The sequence below is a fragment of the Danio rerio genome, chromosome 22 (genome assembly GCF_052040795.2).
Source record: "Danio rerio strain M-AB ecotype USA chromosome 22, GRCz13ab, whole genome shotgun sequence".
NCBI classification, from domain to species: domain Eukaryota; kingdom Metazoa; phylum Chordata; class Actinopteri; order Cypriniformes; family Danionidae; genus Danio; species Danio rerio.
In genome coordinates, this window is record NC_141042.1 from 34133314 (window position 1) to 34156920 (window position 23607).

At 37.3% G+C, this 23607-nt stretch overlaps 1 protein-coding gene across 7 annotated transcripts in view; it reads left to right on the forward strand.

Annotated features, from left to right (window-relative positions):
- Window positions 1-23607, forward strand: part of grip2b (glutamate receptor interacting protein 2b) — a 396185-nt gene that overhangs the window by 272023 nt on the left and 100555 nt on the right. For 5 of the 7 annotated variants that reach the window (XM_087304608.1, XM_087304606.1, XM_087304609.2 and 2 more), the window contains exons 2-4: window positions 13681-13761; window positions 18991-19123; window positions 23452-23597. In XM_087304608.1, the coding sequence (XP_087160734.1) occupies window positions 13681-13761; window positions 18991-19123; window positions 23452-23597 (360 nt within the window). Of the gene's footprint in view, window positions 1-13680; window positions 13762-18987; window positions 19124-23451; window positions 23598-23607 lie in introns of all 7 variants that reach the window. The other 2 variants (XM_087304607.1, XM_087304605.1) reach the window with 1 other exon arrangement.

Genomic DNA, 23607 nt, shown 5'->3' on the forward strand with positions numbered 1-23607 from the left:
GCACCTTTAAAAATAAAAGCAGTTACAAATTATTAGATAGTTTCTATTATTTATTTCAGGAGAGAAAGAAGCTATTAAAAAATGCCAAAAAAATCTGTCCTAAAACAAACTTGCAGCCAATCAGCAGTAAAGGGCATGTCTAAGAAAAATACAAGAGTAATTTCATAAAAGGGGCGTGGCCTGTTGGGGATATCGTCGTGCTTGTTGTGGTCATTGATTGGCTTCAGATTGCTTCAAATCGTAATAACTTAATTGGAAGTTTACTTGAAAACTAAGGACTCTCAATTTCTAAACTCAAAATGACCCAACTCAGTCCCAAACATTTACAGTCCCAGTTTAATCCTCCCCAGAACCATGTAAAGTTTCTTTGCCACATGGCTCTCTACCCATTTCATGTCTCACAGGGCAAACGTAGCAGAGTTCCAGCATGGATTTTTTTGAAGACTGGCTTTGATCTAAAATTCTAGTTCCTGCTCACCTCCACATGGTTTGAAAGAGCATTCATTTCGGAGGCCTAGACATCAGGGTGTTGAAAGCTCGCTGGTGTGATGTTCCCAAACACACACGCCTCCGCCGGGATGGTTTGGGCTCCTCTGAGCGAGACCTTGGATGATTACCATGGTTAGCCGTGACAGCGATTTAAAAGCCTTTTCCAGCGGGTTTAAACATCTGCGTATTGCTGTTTCAGAGTCATGACATATACGGGTGTTAGCAACAAAAATTATAATAATAGCACTGGCTTTTTGAAGGTAGATGCCTTTGTGAGTTACATGATGTTTTTTTTTCTGCTGTTCTACAGTAGATATAATGTGAAGGCCCTTTTACTTTAACTCTTTAAAAACAACTACTTTAGCATTCACCCCAATGCATTCTTCTGTTTTTTTTTTGTTTTGTTTTTTTGTCGAAATCTAAATTAAAGGCATACAATCATACACAGAATAATAAGCACATCAACTAAATAATGTCCCCTCACTGCCTCACTTAAAGTGTTTTATTAGCATCTGTACATTTAAGGGAATTATTTTAAGTTTGTATGGTGTGTATGTGCATTCTTGCAGGGACGGACTTAACCAATAAGTGAGGCAAGCAGCCTCTTAGGGTCTCTGGGAATTAGGGGCCTCTGATTAATGCAAATAAGCCTATATCATATAGCTCTTTTATACATTTTCTATCGTATGTTGTAAAATCTGTCTATAACCTTTAAGATTTTAACGATATTACTTTTTTCAAAACTGGGGGCCTCCATGAATAATGGAACATTGCTTCCATACTGCACATGCACGAGGTTTGAGCGCAGCGCTTTAATCAAATACACTGCCAGCCAGTGTTGCAAACCTAGTGACTTTTCAGACCCCCCATCACCAAATTGTTAAAAAAGCGACTAGCGAATATTTTTAGGTATTACTGGAGATTTTTTGAGACTCTCATGTGTTCATGTCGTGAGTAACGTTAAGAACACCTGCAGATCATTCTTCTGCATAACGACGGCAAATGTTTTAGCACCGCGAGCATAAAGCCTGGTTTATACTTCTGCGTCAAGTGACCGGCGTAACCTGTGCATTTATACTTCTGTTGGTCTGCATTAACACTTCCGAAACGCTAGTTGGCAGTGAGGTGTAAATATTCCTCTGTGTCGAGTTTCTTCGCTGCTGTTTTGTTTTCCTGAACACTTCCGGGATGTACAAGTGGCTCAAACTCGCTCATTTTGAGGCAGGAACCGGTGGACGTGCAACAACTTTAACTATGAGCTAAACACAAAACAGAACTTTCCATCAGGAGCTCCTTCACGGGACTCCACACTTTTAAACAATCACTAAATCAGGCTCGTGCTATTCACGCGGCTCTCGGTCCCGCCCAGACTCGTCAGCACTTCCAAGCCGACCAATCACAGAGCTTGCGCTACGCGTCGTTGCGACGTGTAGTTACATTTTTTGAGAGGTGCACGTCAGCGATGCTGACGGCCACGGCGAAGGGCTATGCGTCAGCGCCGTAGCATACGCCAGCGTTTGACGCCAAAGTATAAATTAGCCTTAAGGTATTTGTTATAGTCAAACCCATCTGCTTCTCCTTTGTTTTCAAGTAACAATTTAAATGGACCATTTATTATTTTCTTGCTGTTGTTCACAATCACAGAGATGTTAGTGACAGCAGTCTGCCAGCGTTTAGAGTAGATGCAAGTAGAAAGTGCAAGAGTAAGAATTTTCAGGAAATTTTGAGGAAACATTCTGGAAAAAAAAGTATAAATACGACAATGAAACACAGCTTTCTCCGTGATCCTGCTGTCTAGCTAAAACATTATTTTTGAATGTATTGCCTTTAATTGTACATTCGGTAGATAAAGTTTGCTTTAAATATTAAAATATTTAACATGTACTTTAAATATATATATATATATATATATATATATATATATATATATATATATATATATATATATATATATATATATATATATATATATACATAGTTGAAGTCAGAATTATTAGTCCTCCTGAATTTTTAGCCCCCCTGTTTATTTTTTCACCCAATTTCTGTTTAATGGAGAGCAAATTTTTTTTTGCCACACATTTGCTTTTGGAACACATTGCTAAACATACTAGTTTCAGTATCTCATTTCTAATAACTGATTTATTTTATCTTTGCTGTGATGACAGTAAAAAAAAAAATTTATTAGATATTTTTCAAGACACTTCTATACAGCTTAAAGTGACATTTAAAGGCTTAACTAGGTTAATTAGGTTAACTAGGCAAGTTAGGGTATTTAGGCAAGTTATTGTATTAGCTGTCTGTATAAACACACACACACACACACACACACATAGACACACAAAACCAAGCTAGCGACACACAGCATCACGTTCTCTTTCATTCACACACATACAGTACACACACACAATAGGCAGCATAAAACAAGTGAGACACAACATCACACAACACACACACACACACACACACACTCGCACATGCTTGCTTGCTCAGGAGCAATAGTTAGAGCGCCCGCTCCCGTTCAAATTACACCAGAGTTACCAACCGCTCTCGCGCTTTATTCTGAAATTTATCTCCACGGCGCAACACATCTGGTCGGGTCCTGCGGCTCCTGCGGTACAGCCACGGGAATGCAGACCTCTATCCAGAAGTATTGCTGTAACAGCCGAGAGGAGAGGAAAAGACACACCAGCAGGTCAAATTGGCCACAGTGAGAGAGAGAGAGAGAGAGAGAGAGAGAGAGAGTTTTCTTTCATTCTCTCAATCGAAGTGAAATAGGAGCTTCTGCTGAAAGTGTCAATGAAAGACTGTCCAGCAAACACACACGCAGTGAAATTTTGCACAGTTTCTGCGTTTTTAAGTAGTTGGAGCATTGTAAATACTTGCACTCGCCTCCCTCGCCATAGTAAGCTACGGCCACATAGTGCACATGAGATAAATGATGTCAGTACATGATAACCGGTTAAGATTATTACTCAACCGATACCGAACTGTCCGCGTCTGCATCGCGGTGCACCAAAGAAACAATGAATTTTTTCACCTCTTACATATATATATATTTACTGTTGAAGTCAGAATTATTAGCCCCCTTCAATTTTTTTTCTTCTTTTTTAAATATTTTCCAAATGATGTTTAACAGAGCAAGGACATTTTCACAGTATGTCTGATAATATTTTTTCTTCTGGAGAAAGACTTATTTGTTTTATTTCGGCTAGAATAAAAGCAGCTTTGAATTTTTTATAAACCTTTTTAGGGACAAAATTACTAGCCCCTTTAAGCTATATTTTTTTCTCGATAATCTACAGAACAAACCACTGTTATACAATAACTTGCCTAATTACCCTAACCTGCCTAGTTAACTTAATTAACCTAGTTAAGTGTTTAAATGTCACTTTAAGCTGTAAAGAAGTGTCTTGAAAAATATCTAGTAAAATATTATTTACTGTCATCATGGTAAAGATAAAAAAAATCAGTTATTAGAAATGAGTTATTAAAACTATTATGTTTAGAAATGTGCTGAAAAAATCTTCTTTCTGTTAAACAGAAATTGGGGAAAAAATAAACAAGCGGCCTAATAATTTTGGGGGGCTAATAATTCTGACTTCAACTGTGTATATATATATATATATATATATATATATATATATATATATATATATATATATATATATATATATATATATATATATATACATACTTTTTAACATTCAGTTTATTTTTTTAAAAATGCAAGGGCCCCATACCTGGAGCTGGATTAGGGGTGATCACATGGGGCCCCCATCGGTTCACTACCCCACTGCTCAGAACGAGTTAATTAATCATGATTTGAGTAATCCAGTGAGTGTATCTCTAGTTAACAGTGAGTTTCTAGCTAACGATTCACTGAATTTACAAACTGATTCAAAAACGAGTCAAAGACAGAAAATCCTGAGAATCTGCAAAATACTAATGTCTAATGCAGTTGTTCAGGATTTAGAATCGAAATGAAAATCATAATTAGGTCATGACTTTGCTTAACAGACATTTTCAGACTGTGTTCATATCTCGAATTTTTCTTCAGCGCTTTTCACATAAAACAGTTCTGAAACAGTCACTCATGTGGGGAAAAAGCCCCTGTAGTGCCTTTTATTCCATTCCAGTGCTCGCATGTTAAATTTTGAATGCAAAATGTATTTTTTTTAATGAATTGTTTTGCATTGTATTCTTTCCCTGCGTCATTGATCAGCCACAAATATGAAGTCATGTGATCGATTGTATGCAAATTAGTTTATACCTGTGTTTCTACTGTTTCCTAGTGTGTTTTTGTTGCCTTTTCTTGTAAAGTTTGAATGGTTAGTGTGTGTGTTTCTGCGGATGGAACTCATATCACCTTTGTTGCAGGTTTGTTTGCCGAGCAAAGCTGGTGGCTGTGTGCTGCAGATAATGTGGAGTAATTACTGGAGGACATGTGGAGTTTAAACAAAGAGAGACTCCAGCACTCAGATTAGAGCTAACAAATCTTCAGCTAAATTAGGGCCATTCATTTTAGCAGTTTGCTTTAAAGAAGAGTCACTAAACTGCTCTTGCTGAATAGCCTCCCTTCACAATAGACTTTGAATACAGCCCTTTCTGGTGTGCCATGATCTGCATATTGTTTTAGTAATGCGGTATTGTGTTGTATAATGTGCAATATTAGTAGTAGTGCTTGCTAATGTGTGCCTCATTAACAGGAGAGATAGAGATGAGCTGCAGTCCTAAATTATACCTCACATTACAAATACGGTGATTGTGCTTTTTGTTTTCTAGGCAGACATTTTATTTTTCACCTGAAAAATTATATAAATTGACAAAACAAACTTCAGATTTACATTGGTTGCATTACTTTTTATTATATTTGTATGCACTGTGTGTTATAATATAAAATATTGTGTAATTATTATTATTATTTTAATATTTTCTGTTCATACATGTAGGTGACACAGTGGCTCAGTGGTTAGCACTGTCGCCTGACAGCAAGAAAGTCGCTGGTTCTTCCAACTGGGTCAGTTGGCATTTATGTGTGGAGTGATGCTCCGGTTTCCCCCACAGTCCAAAAACATGCACTATTGTTGAATTGGAGAAACTAAATTGGCTGTAGTGTATAAATGTGTGTAATTGATTGTGTTTGGATGTTTCCCACTATTGGGTTGCAGCTGCTGTGTAAAACACAGGCTGGGAAATTTGATGGTTCATTCTGCTGTGGCGACCTCTGATGAATAAAGAGACTAAAGCCTGGTTTATACTTCTGCGTCAGGTGACCTGCGTAACCCACGGCGCATGCAACGCGCGTGGCTGTGCATTTATACTTCTGTGCGCTGTCTCTGTTGGTCTGCATTAACACTTCCGAAACGCTAGTTGGCAGTAAGGTGTAAATGTTCCTCTGTGTCGAGTTTCTTTGCTGCTTTTTTGCTTTTCCTGAACTCTTCCGGGATGTACAAGTGGCTCAAACTCGCTCATTTTGAGGCAGCAACCGGCGGACTTGCAGCAACTTTAACTATGAGGTAAACACAAAACAAAACTTTCCATCCGGAGCTCCTTCACGGGACTCCACACTTGTAAACAATCGCTACATTGGGTTCACGCCATTCGCGCGGCTCTGGGTCCCGCCCCGACTCGTCAGTGCTACCAAGCCGACCAATCACAGAGCTTGCGCTACACGTTGTTGCGACGTGTAGTTACATTTTGAATGAATGAATGAATGAATGAATGAATGAATGAATATGTGTATAAATAAATGGCCTAAAACTAACTTTTTTTTGCCATACCTGCCAATAGTCGGTAAATTCAGAAAATTTACTAGCTAAAAAAAATTAAGCAAATACATGCGATTATTACCAATCCAATGACTAAATATATTTATGGTGTTTTTGTTTTCAATTTGTCCTTGGTTTACTTTTGAGTAAATAAACAACAACAAACTCTTTTCAGCAATCGGAATTGGCCGTCTTGTTATGCTAGATCAAACACACTCACTAGCTTTAGTCTACCAATGGTATGTTTTCCCCCTTCACGCAAGAAAAAAACCTAAAGGTAATCATTCCAAAACATTACAGCCATATTAGAACCATAGAATACACAAGACATGTCACTCGTATATATTGAATGAGGAAAAGCGTAACTGTCAATATGGCAAATGAAGCCCCGCCTTCTAGTACAGGAGCCAATCAGCGATCGCTATTTAATGAATAGAGCCCGCCTTCTAGTAAATTAGTCAATCAGCGATCGCTATAAATGTATAATTCTCTGGGGGAGGGGCTTGAACCAGATAAACTGCTCTGCAGATTTTGTGATACAAACAATGTTACATGAAACTATAAAGAGGCAGTTGTTGTTTAATTTTATTGGTTATTCGTGAGATGAAATGTAATCGTAAGCTTGGCAAGTAGTTTTGGAGAGTTTCCTCAGTCAAACAGAATGCCCGAGCATACTGCCCGAGAGGCATTTTAAAGATGGCCACTGAGTGAAATGACTTGCCTTAAAGCAGGGGTGTCAAACTCAATTCCTGGAGGGCCGAAGCCCGGCACAGTTTAGTTCCAACCCTGCTCCAACACACTTACCTGTAGGTTTCAAACAAGCCTGAAGGACTCAATTAGTTTGATCAGGTGTGTTTAATTAGGGTTGGAACTAAACTGTGCAGAGCTGCGGCCCTTTTGGAACTGAGTTTGACACCTGTGCCTTAAAGGGACTATGTTAGAACCAAGCAGTTCCAGAGTTATGGATGTGACATTTGCAGTAAAAACTCAAAACATAAATTCACATAGGAAGTATACATTAACATGTTGAAGCAACTGTTTATATTTTCTAAAACAACTGACCACAGAGTTAAGAGATCAGAAAAATATCAATCTGTAAACATATTTTAGATTTTAGATTAGGGAAATAATCTAAAATCTAAAATTGCAAAGTATAAAATGCACTTTGTAAAAATTTAAGTGCACAACCCAAAAGAAACAAAACTGATCAAAAGTATAAGAGTTGACTATAATAACAAAAATTGTTGATTTTATTTTATTTGACACTTTTGCATTTTTAAAGGAAAAGCTTCAAAAACAAGCTGTCATTCTTACTAGGGTTGTCATGATACTGGAATTTTAAAAACCCGCTATTTCCATTTCCCGCAAACATTTAAGAGCTGTTGAGCGTGTTCTTTAACACTGCTGATTTACCATTGTGTTCAACAGAAATAACTGTGATTGGTCGTCAGTTCACCAAACTCACCACTGTTAAACACAAATACGGGGTCACTGGAGCGTTTTTTTTAAAGTCACGCCTATGAGTTGATTTGTCTATAAGCTGACATACGAGCAATACGCCGATGAATTGCAGCTTTAAAATGCTCCAGTGTTCCTGCATCTGTGTTTAACAGATGAGTTCTATGGACTGATGATCATCACTGCCAATCACAATCATTTCTGTTGAGCACATGAACACAATGGCCAATCAGAGTTTAAGAACATGCTCAACAGCGCTCATATGTTAGTGTGAAATGGACGTATTTTTTCAGTATTGATTGGAGCCGAATTCCAGTATCGTGACAACCCTAATTCTTATAACACTTTTTGTAATAATTTATTTTCATATTTTTTTTTACCCACCAACTTCCAATTGCTAGTATACTCGCCAATGCAGATTTTTTCTTGCAAATGGGGCTTGGCGAATGTTAAGTTAATCTTTCCACACGGTTATATACAATTTCATTTAGGGCAGCATTTGTGGCAGAAAGTCTTTTAGTACTGTATCTGCCAGCCATAAAGGCTTCATGATGGTTTTATTTGGCATATATGTTATGCCTGTAACCTGTAAAATATGTTTAAGCTGTTATGCATTCAGCTTCAGTTTCCTTCCAGGCCCTTGAGGTGAACCTGGGATTATTTAGATTTTATTTACCTATATTTTTTGCATGGTGCACTGCATGACAAAAACAGATGAGTTTGTGCTTTGCGGGTAAGCTAGCCGTCACAGCTAAATCGCTTGCTTTGATAGGTGACTCGTGAAGGTTTTCAAAACCCTTGAGCAAGTGGATTAGACCAACGCCGCTCATCACTGTGAATACCGATATGCTGAAGTGTTTTGCAGGGCTGGTTGGGTTGGTCTGATGCTAGCACTGGAGGCTAATCCCACCGTTGAGCCCTGTCAGTGCTAGCTTTCACAAATACAACAATAAACACTTTAGATTGCTCCCCGCAGACTGGCCTTACATTCTTACAAAGGCATGTATGTTTTTCTAGCACTTGTCTGGTCTCATTCTGTCTCTGCTTGGTGGATTGTACAAGGTATTTTATTCTGTTTTGATGTGGTTTGGAAACACGACATGGCATATAAGGGAATTGATGGTTGCAGGAACTTTCCTGTTATTATGCTGTATTGCTGTCCTATTGAGGGTGTGTTTTGATACAGTTTAACAGAAAACGTTCAAAGCTGAAAATATTCATTCTGTACATTTTGTGATTACACAGTGGCATTTGCTAAGGCTTATGGGTTTGGAGAAAATTTTGACCTGAGCATTAAACTTTGGCACATAAAACTAGTAACTAATCTGAAAAACTTGCTTACACCTAAACTCTGCAGACCCGGTACCAGGTCCGTGACGTCATCGACATTCGCTTTAAGATTTAAAGGGCTAGCAATGCACCAGACCCCCATACGTGGTTTCGTTTGAAAGTGTAGAATCTATATTTTATGCACATATGCATCACTTTGGTTTTTTTCAACTGTACAAAAGTTATTTACACTTAAATGCACAGTATTTTGGATGCTAGACTGCAAAAAATGCTTTTCTTACTTAGATTTTTTTGTCTTGTTTCTAGTCCAAATATCTCACAATTCTTAAATCAAGAAGAATTTTCTAGACAAGCAAAAAATATTGTCTTGTTTTCAGCAATAATATGCCAAAATGAAGTAAGTTTTTACTAAAAACAAGCAAAATAATCTGCTAATGGGGTAAGCAAAATAATCTTATGTCAAAAGGAAAAACAAGATTATTTTGCTTACCCCATTGGCAGATTATTTAGCTTGCAAGGCCCCCTCAAACCACTCTCTAAAACATCTCAAAAATCCCAGAAACATGCTAAAACCACCAAAGAAAATATATAGCAATGTGCTAATCATGCTACAATACCTTTTGAACACCCAATGAATGACATTGAATTAACACACGCTATCCCCCGAAACATATTAGTCCCATAAAGCAATGTGCTACAAAATTTACACGTGACTTGCTTACAGATGCACTGAAGCATATGTCGGTGCCATTTTGTTACACACAAATTTAAAGACTATCCATAAAAATCCCAGTTTTAATATAATATCTTAGCAAGCTAATCTATAACACAGCAGCCTCGTAGACAACCACATACAGTATCCATAATCAAGTAATAAGAAAGTATCTGCTACAGGAAGTTTCTTATCTTTCAACAACAAGCCCTTCTGCCTCGCGCAGCGTAACCTCCGTCAGGTGATGCTATCTTAGAGCCATCATTCCTACTTGCTGCCTGATTCTTAATGCTGTGCAGGTTTCTTTCATCGCAATAAACTTGGTTTCTGTTGTACAATATTAATTATTCTATAATTTTATCAATGTTATGTCATTTTAAAAACAGTTATGGCTGACTTAAGTTTAGTAGATTGTTCAAGCTGCTCTTTTCCATGTACTGAAAATACACAACTTATTTTAAAAATAAATATTTTGGAATAAATGAATGAATGAATGTTGAAATTAATTAATGAATTTTGGTTTGAATGAATGTTAGAATGAATGGATGAAGAAATGTTGGAATGAATAGATGAATTATTTAATTATGTAATAATGAATAAATGAATGTTGGAATGAATAAATAAAAGTTGGAATGAATGAATAAATGTAGGAATTAATAGATTAATAAATGTTGGAGTAAATAAATGAATAAATGTTAGAATGAATGAATGAATGAATGAATGTAGGAATTAATAGATGAATAAATGTTGGAGCAAATACATTAATAAATGCTAGAATGAATGAATGGATGGATGGATGGATGGATGGATAGATGGATGGATGGATGGATATATGGATGGATGGATAAATGAATAAATGAATGAATGAATGAATGAATGTTGGAATCAATGGTTGAATGAATGTTGGAATGGATGATTGAATGAATGTTTAAATGAATAGATAAATGTTGTAATGAATGAACAAATGAATGCACGAATGAATGAATGAATGAATGAATGAATGAATGAATGAATGAATGAATTATGGAGTAAATGAATAAATGAATACATGTTGGAATGAAAGATTTTTGGAATAAATGGATGCTGGAATTAATTACTGAATGTTGAAATGAATGAATGAATGAATGAATGAATGAATGAATGAATGAATTAATTAATGAATGAATGAATGCTGGAAATAATGACTGAATGCTGGAATGAATTTTGGAATTAATGTGGGAATGATAAAAAAATTATGAATTTTAGAATGAATGAATAAATAAATGTTGGAATAAATGAATGAATGTTGTATTGAATTAATAAATGAATGTTGTAATGAATGAATACATAAATTAATGTTGGAATAAATGGATGAATGCATGTTGAAAAAAATAATGAATGTTGGAATAAACAATTAGATGAATATATAAAAGTTAGAATAAATGAATGAATGAATGTTGGAATGAATGATTAAATGTTGAAATGAATGAATGAATGAACAAATGAATGGATGAATGAATGAATAAATTATTGTTGGAATGAGTGAATAAATGCCAGAGTAATTGGTGGTTCACTCCGCCAGGGTGACCCCTGATAAAGCAGGGAAAAAGCCAAGGGAAGTTAAGTGAGGGAGGTTTGGGCTGACATGGGGGCATGAAAATGGAGGCATTTGTATTTTTAGATGACAGATTCTCTACAGGCTTTCCCTAATATCTTGTATTTGAAGCAATGTCACAATCTAAGCTTGTTAGTATCAAAACAAAGGTGGCAACAGGTGTCACCTCATTGTGGCTGAGTACATTAATAGTGTTTGTCCTGCTGGTGTTAAAAAGATGAAGTGAATTGGCAAGTGTGAGGAAGCTCCAGCGACTGTAAGTGCTGATGAGCTCAGCGCACGAGGGGAAAAAGCCTAATTTATGTAGAATCTTTGAAGAAATTAAAACTATGCTGCTTCTGAATATTTTATCTGCTCAAAAATGAAGCAAGTGCACTGAGGCATTCAGCTTGACGGAAAACAATCTGAACGACATTTGTCACACAAATGATTTCTATAAAGAATGATTCTGTTTCTGTGATTATTTATGTCAATAGATACTTATTAGCATGTCCCTCGATGATGATGATGATGATATTCACTGTCGCCAGTGAGACACAGCTCATCTGTGTATGAATTGAGAGATGACTAAAGCATAATACAATAAGTGTCTGTGTAATGTGATAATGCATTTACTCTCTTTCCATTCTTCTATCCATCTATCCAACCATACATCTATATCTTTATTTACAATCCCTCCATTCATATATACAATCTATCCAGACTATCTGCAATCTAACCGTCTATCTATCCATCCATGTATATATGATGTGTGTATCATACATCTATTCATCCATCCATCCTTTCATCCATTCATCCACCCATTCATCTTCTGTCTGTCCATCCATCTAATTACTGTCATCCATCCATCCATCCATCCATCTGTCCATGATCCATCTGTTCATCTGCATTCTTTCATACATCCATCCATCTACATGTCTTTCATTCATCCATCCATCCATCCATCCATGTCCATATGTCCATCTGTTCGTCTGCATGTCTTCCATCCATCCATCCATCCATCCATCCATCCATATTGTCATCAATTGATCATTCCATCCATCCATCCATCCCTCTGTCAATTTGTGTCTTTCATCCACCTCCTTTATCTGTCTGTCCATCTTATTATCTGTCATCCACTGATTTATCCATCCATCTATCCGTCCATCTGCATGTATTTCATCCATCAATTTATCCATCCACCTATCCATCCATCCATCCGTCCATCCATTCCTATTATTGTCATGAATTTATCATCCTTCAATCCATCTATCTATCCATCCATTCATCCATCTTATTGTCACCCCTCTGTCCATTTGTTTGTCTTTCATCCATCCATTCGTCCATCCATCCATTTGCATGTCTTTTATTCATCTATTTATCCATCCATCTATTCATCTTACTATATGTCATATATCTATCTGTCTGCATGTCTTTTATCCATCCATCCATCCATCCATCCATCCATCCATTCATCATCTAATTATCTTTCATCCATCCATCGGTGTGTCTGCATGTTTTTCATCCATCCATCCATCCATCCATCCATGTCCATATGTCCATCTGTTCGCCTGCATGTCTTTCATCCATCCATCCATCCATCCATATTGTCATCAATTGATCATTCCATCCATCCATCCATCCCTCTGTCAATTTGTGTCTTTCATCCACCTCCTTTATCTTTCTGTCCATCTTATTATCTGTCATCCACCGATTTATCCATCCATCTGTCCATCTGCATGTATTTCATCCATCCATCTATCCATCCACCTATCCATCCATCCATCCATCCATCCATCCATCCATCCTTCCATCCATTCCTATTATTGTCATCAATTTATCATCCTTCCATCCATCCATCTATCCATCCATCCATCCATCCATCTTATTGTCACCCCTCTGTCCATTTGTTTGTCTTTCATCCATCCATTTGCATGTCTTTTATTCATCTATTTATCCATCCATCTATTCATCTTACTATCTGTCATATATCTATCTGTCTGCATGTTTTTTATCCATCCATCCATCCATCCATCCATCCATCCATCCATTCATCATCTAATTATCTTTCATCCATCCATCAGTGTGTCTGCATGTTTTTCATCCATCCATCCATCCATCCATCCATCCATCCATCTAATTATCCGTCATCCATCTATCTCTCTGTCTGCATTTCTTTCATCCATCCGTCCATCTGTATTTTTTACTGTAATAGAAATATTGTTCGTAAATGTGTTCAATCACTAAGCTTCATGTATAACCCAGATCAGCTGCTCTAATCAGTAGTCCACTATGCTTTATAGCATATTTGAAAGAACACGCTGTCCTTTACTACAACTAGCATATTTATTTTGAGGGCTTTTTATAAACTTACGTTTCTCACCCCACAGATGATGGGCCGTACTCCAAGGGCAACAAGGACTCAACGGGACCAGAAAACTCTCTCACATCCAGAAGACAAAGCATCCCAGGTACGCCTGACTTTTGTCTGTGTCACACAAAAAACACTCGGGCAAACTAGAACCGCTTCACTCCGTCTGCTGCTTTTGATCTCAGCATTGGTCTCCGTGTGTTTGCCCACTGGGGATGTTTCAGCTCTTCTTGCCACATTGGTTTGGATGGCGGTTTGAGATGAGAGCGCTGGGGGTTTGAGGGTGTATTTGCGGCTTTTTATCCAGATGTTTCATGCGGTTCTGGAGAAGTGCTTGTCTGAGTCATTTTGCTGGCTGGCAGCGCTTGCTGATCCCAGACCTTCTTTCTTCTCTGAAAAAAACCTAATTGGATTAGCTGAGTCAACTCGAAGTGTGACTTTCAGAATGATATACTAAAGCAGAACGGACATCTTCTAATGTTTTTTTTGACGTGTGACTTGTGTTTGTGAACTTTTGCACAATAATATGTAGAGTTATAGAAGAAATTGTTGAATATAGTTATGGACAAAATTAAGAGGCCATTTTCTTCCAGCCAACCATCCAGCCATCCATGTATCCATCCATCCATCCATCCATCCATCCATCCATCCTCCCTAAAATTTTTTATATAGTTATGGACCAAATTAAGTGTCCACTTGTAAATCCTGAGATAGATCCATCAATCCATCCATCCATCATCCAGAAAAATGTTGTATGTATTTATGGACCAAATTAAGAGGCCACTTGTAGATCCATCAATCCTTCCATCCATGTTATTGTCATATATTTACCCATCCATCCATCCATCCATCCATCCATCCATCCATCCATCCATCTATCAATCAATTCTCCAAGGAATTGTTGTATTTAGTTATGGACCAAATTAAGAGCCCACTTGTAGATTCATCTATCCATCCACCCACCCACCCATCCATCCATCCATCCATCCATCCATCCATCCATCCATCCATCCATCCATCCATCCATCATCCAGTAAATTGTTGTATATAGTTATGGATCAAATTAAGAGCCTAATTGTAGATCTATTCATCCATCCATTTTTTATCTGTGATCCATCAATCCTTCTATCCATATTACTGTCATCTATTTACCCATCCATCCATCCATCCATCCATCCATCCATCCATCCATTCATCATCTAATTATCTTTCATTCATCCATCAATGTGTCTGCATGTTATCCAAAAAATTGTTGTATATACTTATGGACCAAATTAAGAGGCCACTTGTAGATCCTGAGATCCATCCATCAATCCCTCTTATTATCTTTAATCCATCAGTCCTTCCATCCATCTTATTATATGCGATCCATCAATCCATCCATCCATATTATTGTTAATTATTTACCCATCCATCCATCCATCCATCCATCCATCCATAATCCAAGGAATTACATAGTTATGGACCGAATTAAGAGGCAACTTGTAGATCCTGAGATCCATCCATCCATTCATCTGTCCATCCATTATTGACTATATTAGTTGGCCACTTCTAAATTCATGGATTTTTTTTTTATTATTATTAATCCTTTAATCCATATTATTTTCATCTATTTACCCATTCATCCATCCATCCATCTTATTATCTGTGATCCATCAATCATTCCATCCATATTATTGTCATCTATTTGTCATCTATATTATCATCTATATTATTGTCATCTATTTACATCCATCATCAAATAAATTGTTGTATAAAGTCATGGTCCAAATTTAGAGCCCTCTTGTAGATCCATCCATCCATCCATCCTCCAAGAAATTGTTGTATATAGTTATGGACCAAATTAAGAGGCCACTTCCATCCATCCGTCTTATTATCTGTGATCCATCAATCCTTCCATCCATATTATTACATCTATTTACCCATCCATCCAAAAATTAAGAGGTCACTTGTAGATCCTGAGTTTCTCTTCCTTTATGGGTTTAAGTAAAACAGTAGCATTTGTTTTATAGTGTTTATATCATAAATTAGTTTATTTATTTTAAGAATTGTGGCTCATTTTATTAATTGTGAATCTCACTCTTGTGAATTTATAGAATATATTGTAATATTGACATCAGTTTATTTGTGCATTTTTCCCAAAACTGCAGCTTTATTTGATCACAATTGAGAATAAATAAGCTATCACAAATCTGACTTTTTCTGTACTTCTGAGTTTACCTATGAGGTTATAGCTTACAATTCTGCTTTTTTTTTCCAGGAATACGGCTTCATGTTTTACAATTTGGGAGTTTATGACCTTTTTTTACAACTCAGTTTAAATCTTGCAATCAAACTAATTTTTCTACCAACTTCACTGCTTCATCTCTGACAATAGTGAGTGCATAACCTATCCAACAGTTCTGCCTTTTTTATATATTTCTGAGTTTACATTTTTAGCAATTCTCCCTTGATTTCTCTCATTTTTCTGTTTGTCAAATATATTTTTTTCTTACAGAATTATGGTTTTATCTTCTCTTTATTAATCTTACAAGTTGAGTTACATCCTTCACTTCAGACTTCAGTATTTCTGTTTGATCTCTCACAGTCCCAAGTTTATAGGTTTTCTGCAGTTCTGACTTTCTATCTCAGATCATTTTTTAGGTTATTCTCCAATTCTGACTTTATATCTTACAGTTTAAACCATTTTAGGTTATTTCGCACTTCTTTTAAGAGTTTCTTTCCTAAAATAGTTTATATTAAACAGTTTTTCCTCAGAATTGCAGCTTTATGACCTAACAGTTGTGTTTCTTTAGGCTTTTTTTCAGTCCTGAGGTAATATCTGTTTATATTATTGTGGATTTACAAGCCTTTTTTATAATTCTTAGGCTATGTCTACACTAATCCGTATAAATTTGAAAATGGCGTTATCATCTAAAAATTAAATTTAATGCAATTCATCTTCATTTCAATAGCGCTTTTACAATGTAGATTGTGTCAAAGCAGCTTAACATAAAAGTTCTAGTAAATTGAAACAGTGTCGGTTCAGTTCAGTTTAGTTTAAATTTTCACTGCTGAAAGTCCAAACATAATGCACAGCTCCACGAGTGCCAAACCAAGTCAATGGTGACAGTGGCGAGGAACAAAATTTCACCAATTGAAAAAGTGAAAAAAAACCTTGAGAGAAATCAGGCTCAGTTGGATATAATCAACACAATCTCACGGCAATTCATAACTTTTTCATTTAGTGGCTAATTCGTATGAATTCGTACGATCTAATTCGTACAATTTAGTACGATTTGCTTAACCCCCAATGACGGTTGGGGTTAGGGGTGGGGTCAGGTGCCACGCCTCCTTTTTAAAATTGTACCATTTCGTACGACTGAACTCGAATTAGCCACTAAACTGGCAAAACGTAAAATACTTACGTTTTCTCGTGAGATCAGGCTGGTATAATCATAGTTCCTCTAGCCAAACTTCTTGTGTAGTCTAGGTCCTGGAGGCTGGAGAATGCTGGATGTCTATTGTGGAGGAGCTGCAGGTGTGTGATGGGCGCCGTTCACTGTTCAGGCTGGCCCATGAGATCAATGACGAGAATCATCACTGGAGGCGAGGCAGTGGCGCAGTAGGTAGTGCTGTCACCTCACAGCAAGAAGGTCGCTGGGTTGCTGGTTCGAACCTCGGCTCAGTTGGCGTTTCTGTGTGGAGTTTGCATGTTCTCACTGCCTTCGCATGGGTTTCCTCCAGGTGCTCCAGTTTCCCCCACAGTCCAAAGACATGCAGTACAGGTGAATTGGGTAGGCTAAATTTTCCATAGTGTATGAGTGTGTGTATGAATGTGTGTGGATGTTTCCCAGAGATGGGTTGCGGCTGGAAGGTCATCCGCTGCGTAAAAACTTGCTGAATAAGTTGGCGGTTCATTCCGCAGTGGCGACCCCGGATTAATAAAGGGACTGAGCCGACAAGAAAATAAATGAATCATCACTGGAGTCTTTCAGAAATCAGTCTCTTGCTCTCCACCCCTCCATGACCATCACAGAATCTGCTCCGGCCTGGTCCAGGATTAGGGAAACCTCTAGAGTTCCTCCATGGTTGGCATCATATTTTCGTATGTGTTGTCCTTAAGGTCCTCGATGGCTCATCATCTCTTCACAGGTTTTGGATCACATCAATGGCACTGCAAAATCTTGGGTCTGCCTCCGCCGCTGAACAATATCTCCCAGTAAATATTTATGTCTTTTGAAGAGAGGCAATGTGGAGCATGTACAAACTGACATAAATCTTTAATAAAGCTGTCAAATTAGACAGCATTCAAAACAAGTTCTTTACAATGTCGTCCATCATGTTAGCCGAATTAATCACATGACTAAAATGTGTCATCGTTTGCGATAGCCTCCATTACAGTCCACACTGCAACACAAGCCTTTTAAAATGAATCTACTTTGGACAGCGATTTCAAAAAGATACATTTCTTTTGCTAAAAAAGCCATCTCAGTGTGAACAGAAGGCTGAAAAGCAGAGAAAAATATGTTTTTAAACAAAAAGTTTGTTCATATCTCCCTTATCTGACATTTTTCTTAAAAATGCAACATTGTACAGTGACAAAATACAAAAAAAAAATATTAAAATGGTTAGATGTTAGCTTACAGTTGTAAGAAATAGCTTTCAATTTAAGAAAGGAAAGTCAGAATTGTGTCAAAAAGAAATTGTGAGAGAGAAAAAAGGTGCTGAAAGAAAACAAGCTCTCCTAGTACACACAGACTTCATAAAAAAAAATGCTACCAAAGTTGGCATAATGACAGATTAAGGCGCTTTCAGAGCTGACATTACAGAAATCATTAACACAGTTACGTAAGATAGAGCTGATTGTGTGCAATTCCTCGGCCCATTACATTTTTACTTGTGGAAAACATTGGCGCTCCAATCTGTTCCCATTCAAACCCACACAGACGCTGGGGTTATTAGATTAGACGCTGAGAGAGATTTCATGACACAGTTGGATTCACGAAGAAAGTGTAGAATTACAATTTCAGCCGCACTACTGGTACGTGATAGATGTTTTCTTTCATCTGTCTCTGGATTCTGATTTTCTGCTTAAGAATTCACACAGTCGCAGCATGGGCTGAAGATTATAGTGTAAATTAGTTGTGGTGTAACATTTTAAAACAGCGTAGAGTGCTCATAATGTTGAGGATTTATAATTAAAATATCTCATCTTTAGTTAGATGGGGGAAATGCAGTTCATTTGCAAATCAAATATCATATCTGAGGCCATTTGCCGTTTTGTTGTCATAATGCTACATTGTTATTTCTCTTGTGTGTGTTTGTCTGTTGTGTTTCTGCCCAGAAGAGCTGCGTGGTGTTACATTGGTTGAGCTGATTAAGAAAGAAGGAAGCACTTTGGGTCTCACAATCTCTGGCGGCACAGACAAGGATGGCAAACCACGCGTATCAAACCTGCGGCCGGGTGGACTAGCGGCTAGGTGAGGACTGGATATGAAGAAATCAATGAAACCTTAGAAATTCATACTAAAATTCACAAATATTAATGTAAAGTTTATCTGCTAATCATGGAATGTCAAAGTGCCCTGCTGAAAAAAAAAAACAGCTTAAATCAGCCTAAGCTGGTTTTAGAGGGGTTTTGGCTATTTCCAGGCTTGTTTCCAGCCATTTCCAGGCTGGACTTAGCTGGTCAGGCTAGCTGGGAAATGACCGGTTAAAACCAGTTTGACCAGCCTAGCCAGGCAGGGAACCTAGCTAAAACCAGCCATGTCAGGATTAAACCAGGCTAGTCAAGCTGGTTTTAGCTGCGCATTTACCAGACTGAAATGACTGTAAACCAGCTTGGAAATGTTTAAAACTCCTGACTGTTTAAAAACCTGTTTAAAATGTTTAAAAACCAGACTGGTCAACCATCTAAAACCAGCCAACCAGCTTAGGCTGGTTTAAGCTGTTTTTTTTTTTTTTTTTTTTTTAACAGGGTGATTCCCTCGAATCACAGAAAAACACTAAGCCAAACATAATAAATGTGCTAATGCTCATTAATGTGGCTAAGGTATTCTAAATTTCTGAACGCAACTGTGCAATGTATAGTAAGATAAAAATGTATTATGGTTACAAACATAATTTCATCGTTTGTATCAGCTAATACACAACTATGACAAAACTGACTTTAGACATGTATGCATGCTAATTATGCTAATGCATACTCAAAAGTAGACAGTGACGCATTGACAGTTTTGTCATTTTGAAAATGCAGCAGTGTTTAAAACTACATGCCATTTTCATTTTTTTATAAATATATATATAGGTATTGTTTGCATTCTGGTAGCCTATTCAAGAGAAAACTTGATGCAGCTAATGTATGCTAATAAATGCTAGACAACAATTTCTTTTTTGACATTTTGGAACAATTTGTTGTAAGTTGTGTCTTTACATTATTTACTTTAACTCATGTTGTTTTGTTACAGAACTCTTTGTTTGTTGTTAGCTAATATTGTTTATGTTAGCTAATATGGGTACTGTATTGAAAACACAGTAGAAGCTGCTAATGCTAATTCTAGATCATTCATTCATTTTCTTGTCGGCTTAGTCCCTTTATTAATCCGGGGTTGCCACAGCGGAATGAACCGCCAACTTATCCAGCAAGTTTTTACGCAGCGGATGCCCTTCCAGCCGCAACCCATCTCTGGGAAACATCCACACACACATTCACTCATACACTATGGACAATTTAGCCTACCCAATTCACCTGTACCGCATGTCTTTGGACTGTGGGGGAAACCGGAGCACCCGGAGGAAACCCACACGAAGGCAGGGAGAACATGCAAACTCCACACAGAAACGCCAACTGAGCTGAGGTTCGAACCAGCGACCTTCTTGCTGTGAGGCAACAGCACTACCTACTGCGCCACTGCCTCGCCTTATTCTAGATCACTGTAAAAAAAATCAGAGCCGAGTAAAAATCATAAGCTAAATTTTGTAAACGTAACAATTTTTGAACCCTCCTTAACTTATTATAATAAGGTAAAGTAACTAACATTAAAAAAAAATGTTGTCATGATTTATCGTATATTATTTTTATTGTGATGTTTAACAAAAAAAACGTATAGCACGTATAGTAAACGTATCATTGCATCATTCAATGCAAGTATGATTTAAGTGTTTTCAGATGCATCAGAAATTAAAACGGCCGCTTATTGTTAGAAACGTTTGTTGTGTAAGTTTACTTTAGTAAATAAAACAAAACCATACCATAGAAGCAGCTAATTAAAGCTAATGCTTGCTAATGTAACACTGTGTGTCACTGCGACTTACAATTTGAAACATTTTTGGAACTAATTCAGCTATTGTTACTTTTCTTATAATAAGCATTACAGTCTAATTCTATTTAACTGAATTAAATAGTGTAGCTATTAGTAAATGTAGATTTAGCTAACATTCTTAGCAAGATGTATGCATGTGTTCGTCAATTTATGTATAGAACATTTTGAATGCAACATTGCTTAAAACGGGGCATGTAGCTACAAGTGCCGACATTATCGCTACATATATTCACATTTGATTAAAGTTATTTGAGCTATGTTTATTACACTTCAAAGTTTTTCCATCCAGAGTTTTTTCTTCTTTCCTCATGGCTGGTATGAGGATGTTATGGAGCGCATCTGGGGCTGATGACACATTTTGTCAGGCATCATTGTGCTGGCTCGTGTACGCCCAGAGGACAAAGGGAATGAATAGCATTCATTTGTCTAATTAGCATCTAAATGAGCATATTTATACTCCCAGTGGGGTGTTCAACAACCGATAAGGAGTTTTCCCTTTGCTTTTATTTTCCGCTCAAAATATAATTGATTTCTTTGACCATTGATGGAAAGCTTATTTCGACCATCTGGCGTTATCTTGGTCATTTCTCTGCATTAATTGTGGAATGCTAACAAAGCTAATTCCATCAAATGGTTGAAAAGCTAATTACTACTGAAATAAAAACAATAGGAACCATCGCAGAAGAGTGTAATGTTTTCCACCGAAACCAATGTTAACCATCAAAACCAGTATATTTGAATGGTTTCCTTTGTGTTTTAGTGTATATTCCAATAAATGTTTTGGTTTCAACATGCTACTTTATGCTAGAAAATAAAAAGAAAGCCAATATAATGTCCTTTAAAACCATTGGCCTCACTTTATATCGTGGCCTTGAGTACTAGGTACTTACATATTAACAAGTAAATAAGTAATAAAGAAAGTAAGTACAATGTACTACTGTACATAAAATATTTCACAACACTTATGGTTTGATTGACATGAGAAACCGGTATGGTTAAGGAAAGGTTTGGAGGTCAGGGTAGGCTTGAGGGTGGGTTAAGATGTAGGATGGGTCAATAGTTTTTATTATAAATGTAATTAAACACATGTGTTTGCAGATCATTTTTAAAATATGAGTGCAATGTAAAAACTTACTCAACAGGGAATGTATAAGTGAAACTATATTTTGCTGTACACTCACGGCAACTTTATTAGGTACACTGGGTTGGACCCCGTTTTGCCTTCAGAACTGCTTTAACGTGGTGTAGATTCAAAAAGGTACTGGAAATATTCCTCAGAAATTTTGGTCTATATTGACGTGATAACATCACACAGTTGCTGCAGATTTGTCAGCTGAACATCCATGATGCGAATCTCTCGTTCCACCACATCCCCAAAAGTATTGTATTGAATTGACATCTGTGACTGTGGAGGTCATTTGAGCACAGTGATCTCATTGTCATGTTCAGGAAACCAGTCTGAGATGATGCTTTTTATGACATGGTACATTATCCTGCTGGAAGTAGCCATCAGCAGATGGGTACACTGTGGTCATTAAGATATGGACATGGTCAGCAACAATACTCAGGTAGGCTGTGGTATTGACACAATGCTTAATTGTTACTAATTGGCCCAAAGTGTGCCAAGAAAACATCCTTCACACTATTACACCTCCACCACCAGCCGGAACCATTGATACAAGGCAGGATGGATCCATGCTCTCAAGTTGATGATGCCAAATTCTGACCCTACCATCCAAAGGTTGCAGTAGAAATCGAGACTCAGACCAGGCAACATTTTTCCATTCCTGTACCGTCCAATTCTGGTGAGGCCATGTGTATTGTAGCCTCAGTTTCCTGTTCTTAGCTGACAGGAGTGACACCTGGTGTGGGCTTCTGCTGCTGTAGCCCATCCACACCAAGGTTTGACGTGTTATGAATTCAGAGATGCTCTTCTGCATACCTCTGTTGTAATGAGTGGTTATTTGAGTTACGATTGCCTTTTTATCAACTCGAACTAGTCAGCAATTCTCCTCTGACATCTAGCATAAACGAGGCATTTGCAGCCACAGAACTGCCGCTCACTGGATATCTCCTGTTTTCTAGACCATTCTCTGTAAACCCTAGAGATGGTTGTGCATGAAAATCCCAGTAGATCAGTAGTTTCTGAAATACTCAGACCAGCTTGTCTGGCACCAACAACCATGCCACATTTAAAGTCACTTAAATCAACTTTCCTCCCCATTCTGATTCTCGGTTTGAACTGCAGCAGATAGTCTTGACCATGTCTACATTTCTAAATGCATTGTGTTGCTGCCATGTGATTGATTAGAAATTTGAGTTAACGAGCAATAAGAGAGGTGTACCTTAAAAAGTGGCTGGTGAGTTAATAATTTCTGTATTCTTTTATTTAATTGTATTTTCTTTTTTAGTATTTGATAATTGCATTTAGGGTCTGGAATGAGTGCAATTTTGTCATAATTGGGTCAAGTTTTGTTGTGTTTCAGGAGTGATCAACTCAACGTGGGCGACTACATCAAGTCCGTCAATGGTATCAATCTGACCAAGCTGCGTCACGATGAGATCATCAGTCTGTTGAAGAATGTAGGCGAACGCGTCGTGCTGGAAGTGGAGTATGAGCTGCCTTCAGCTGGTAGGAAGTT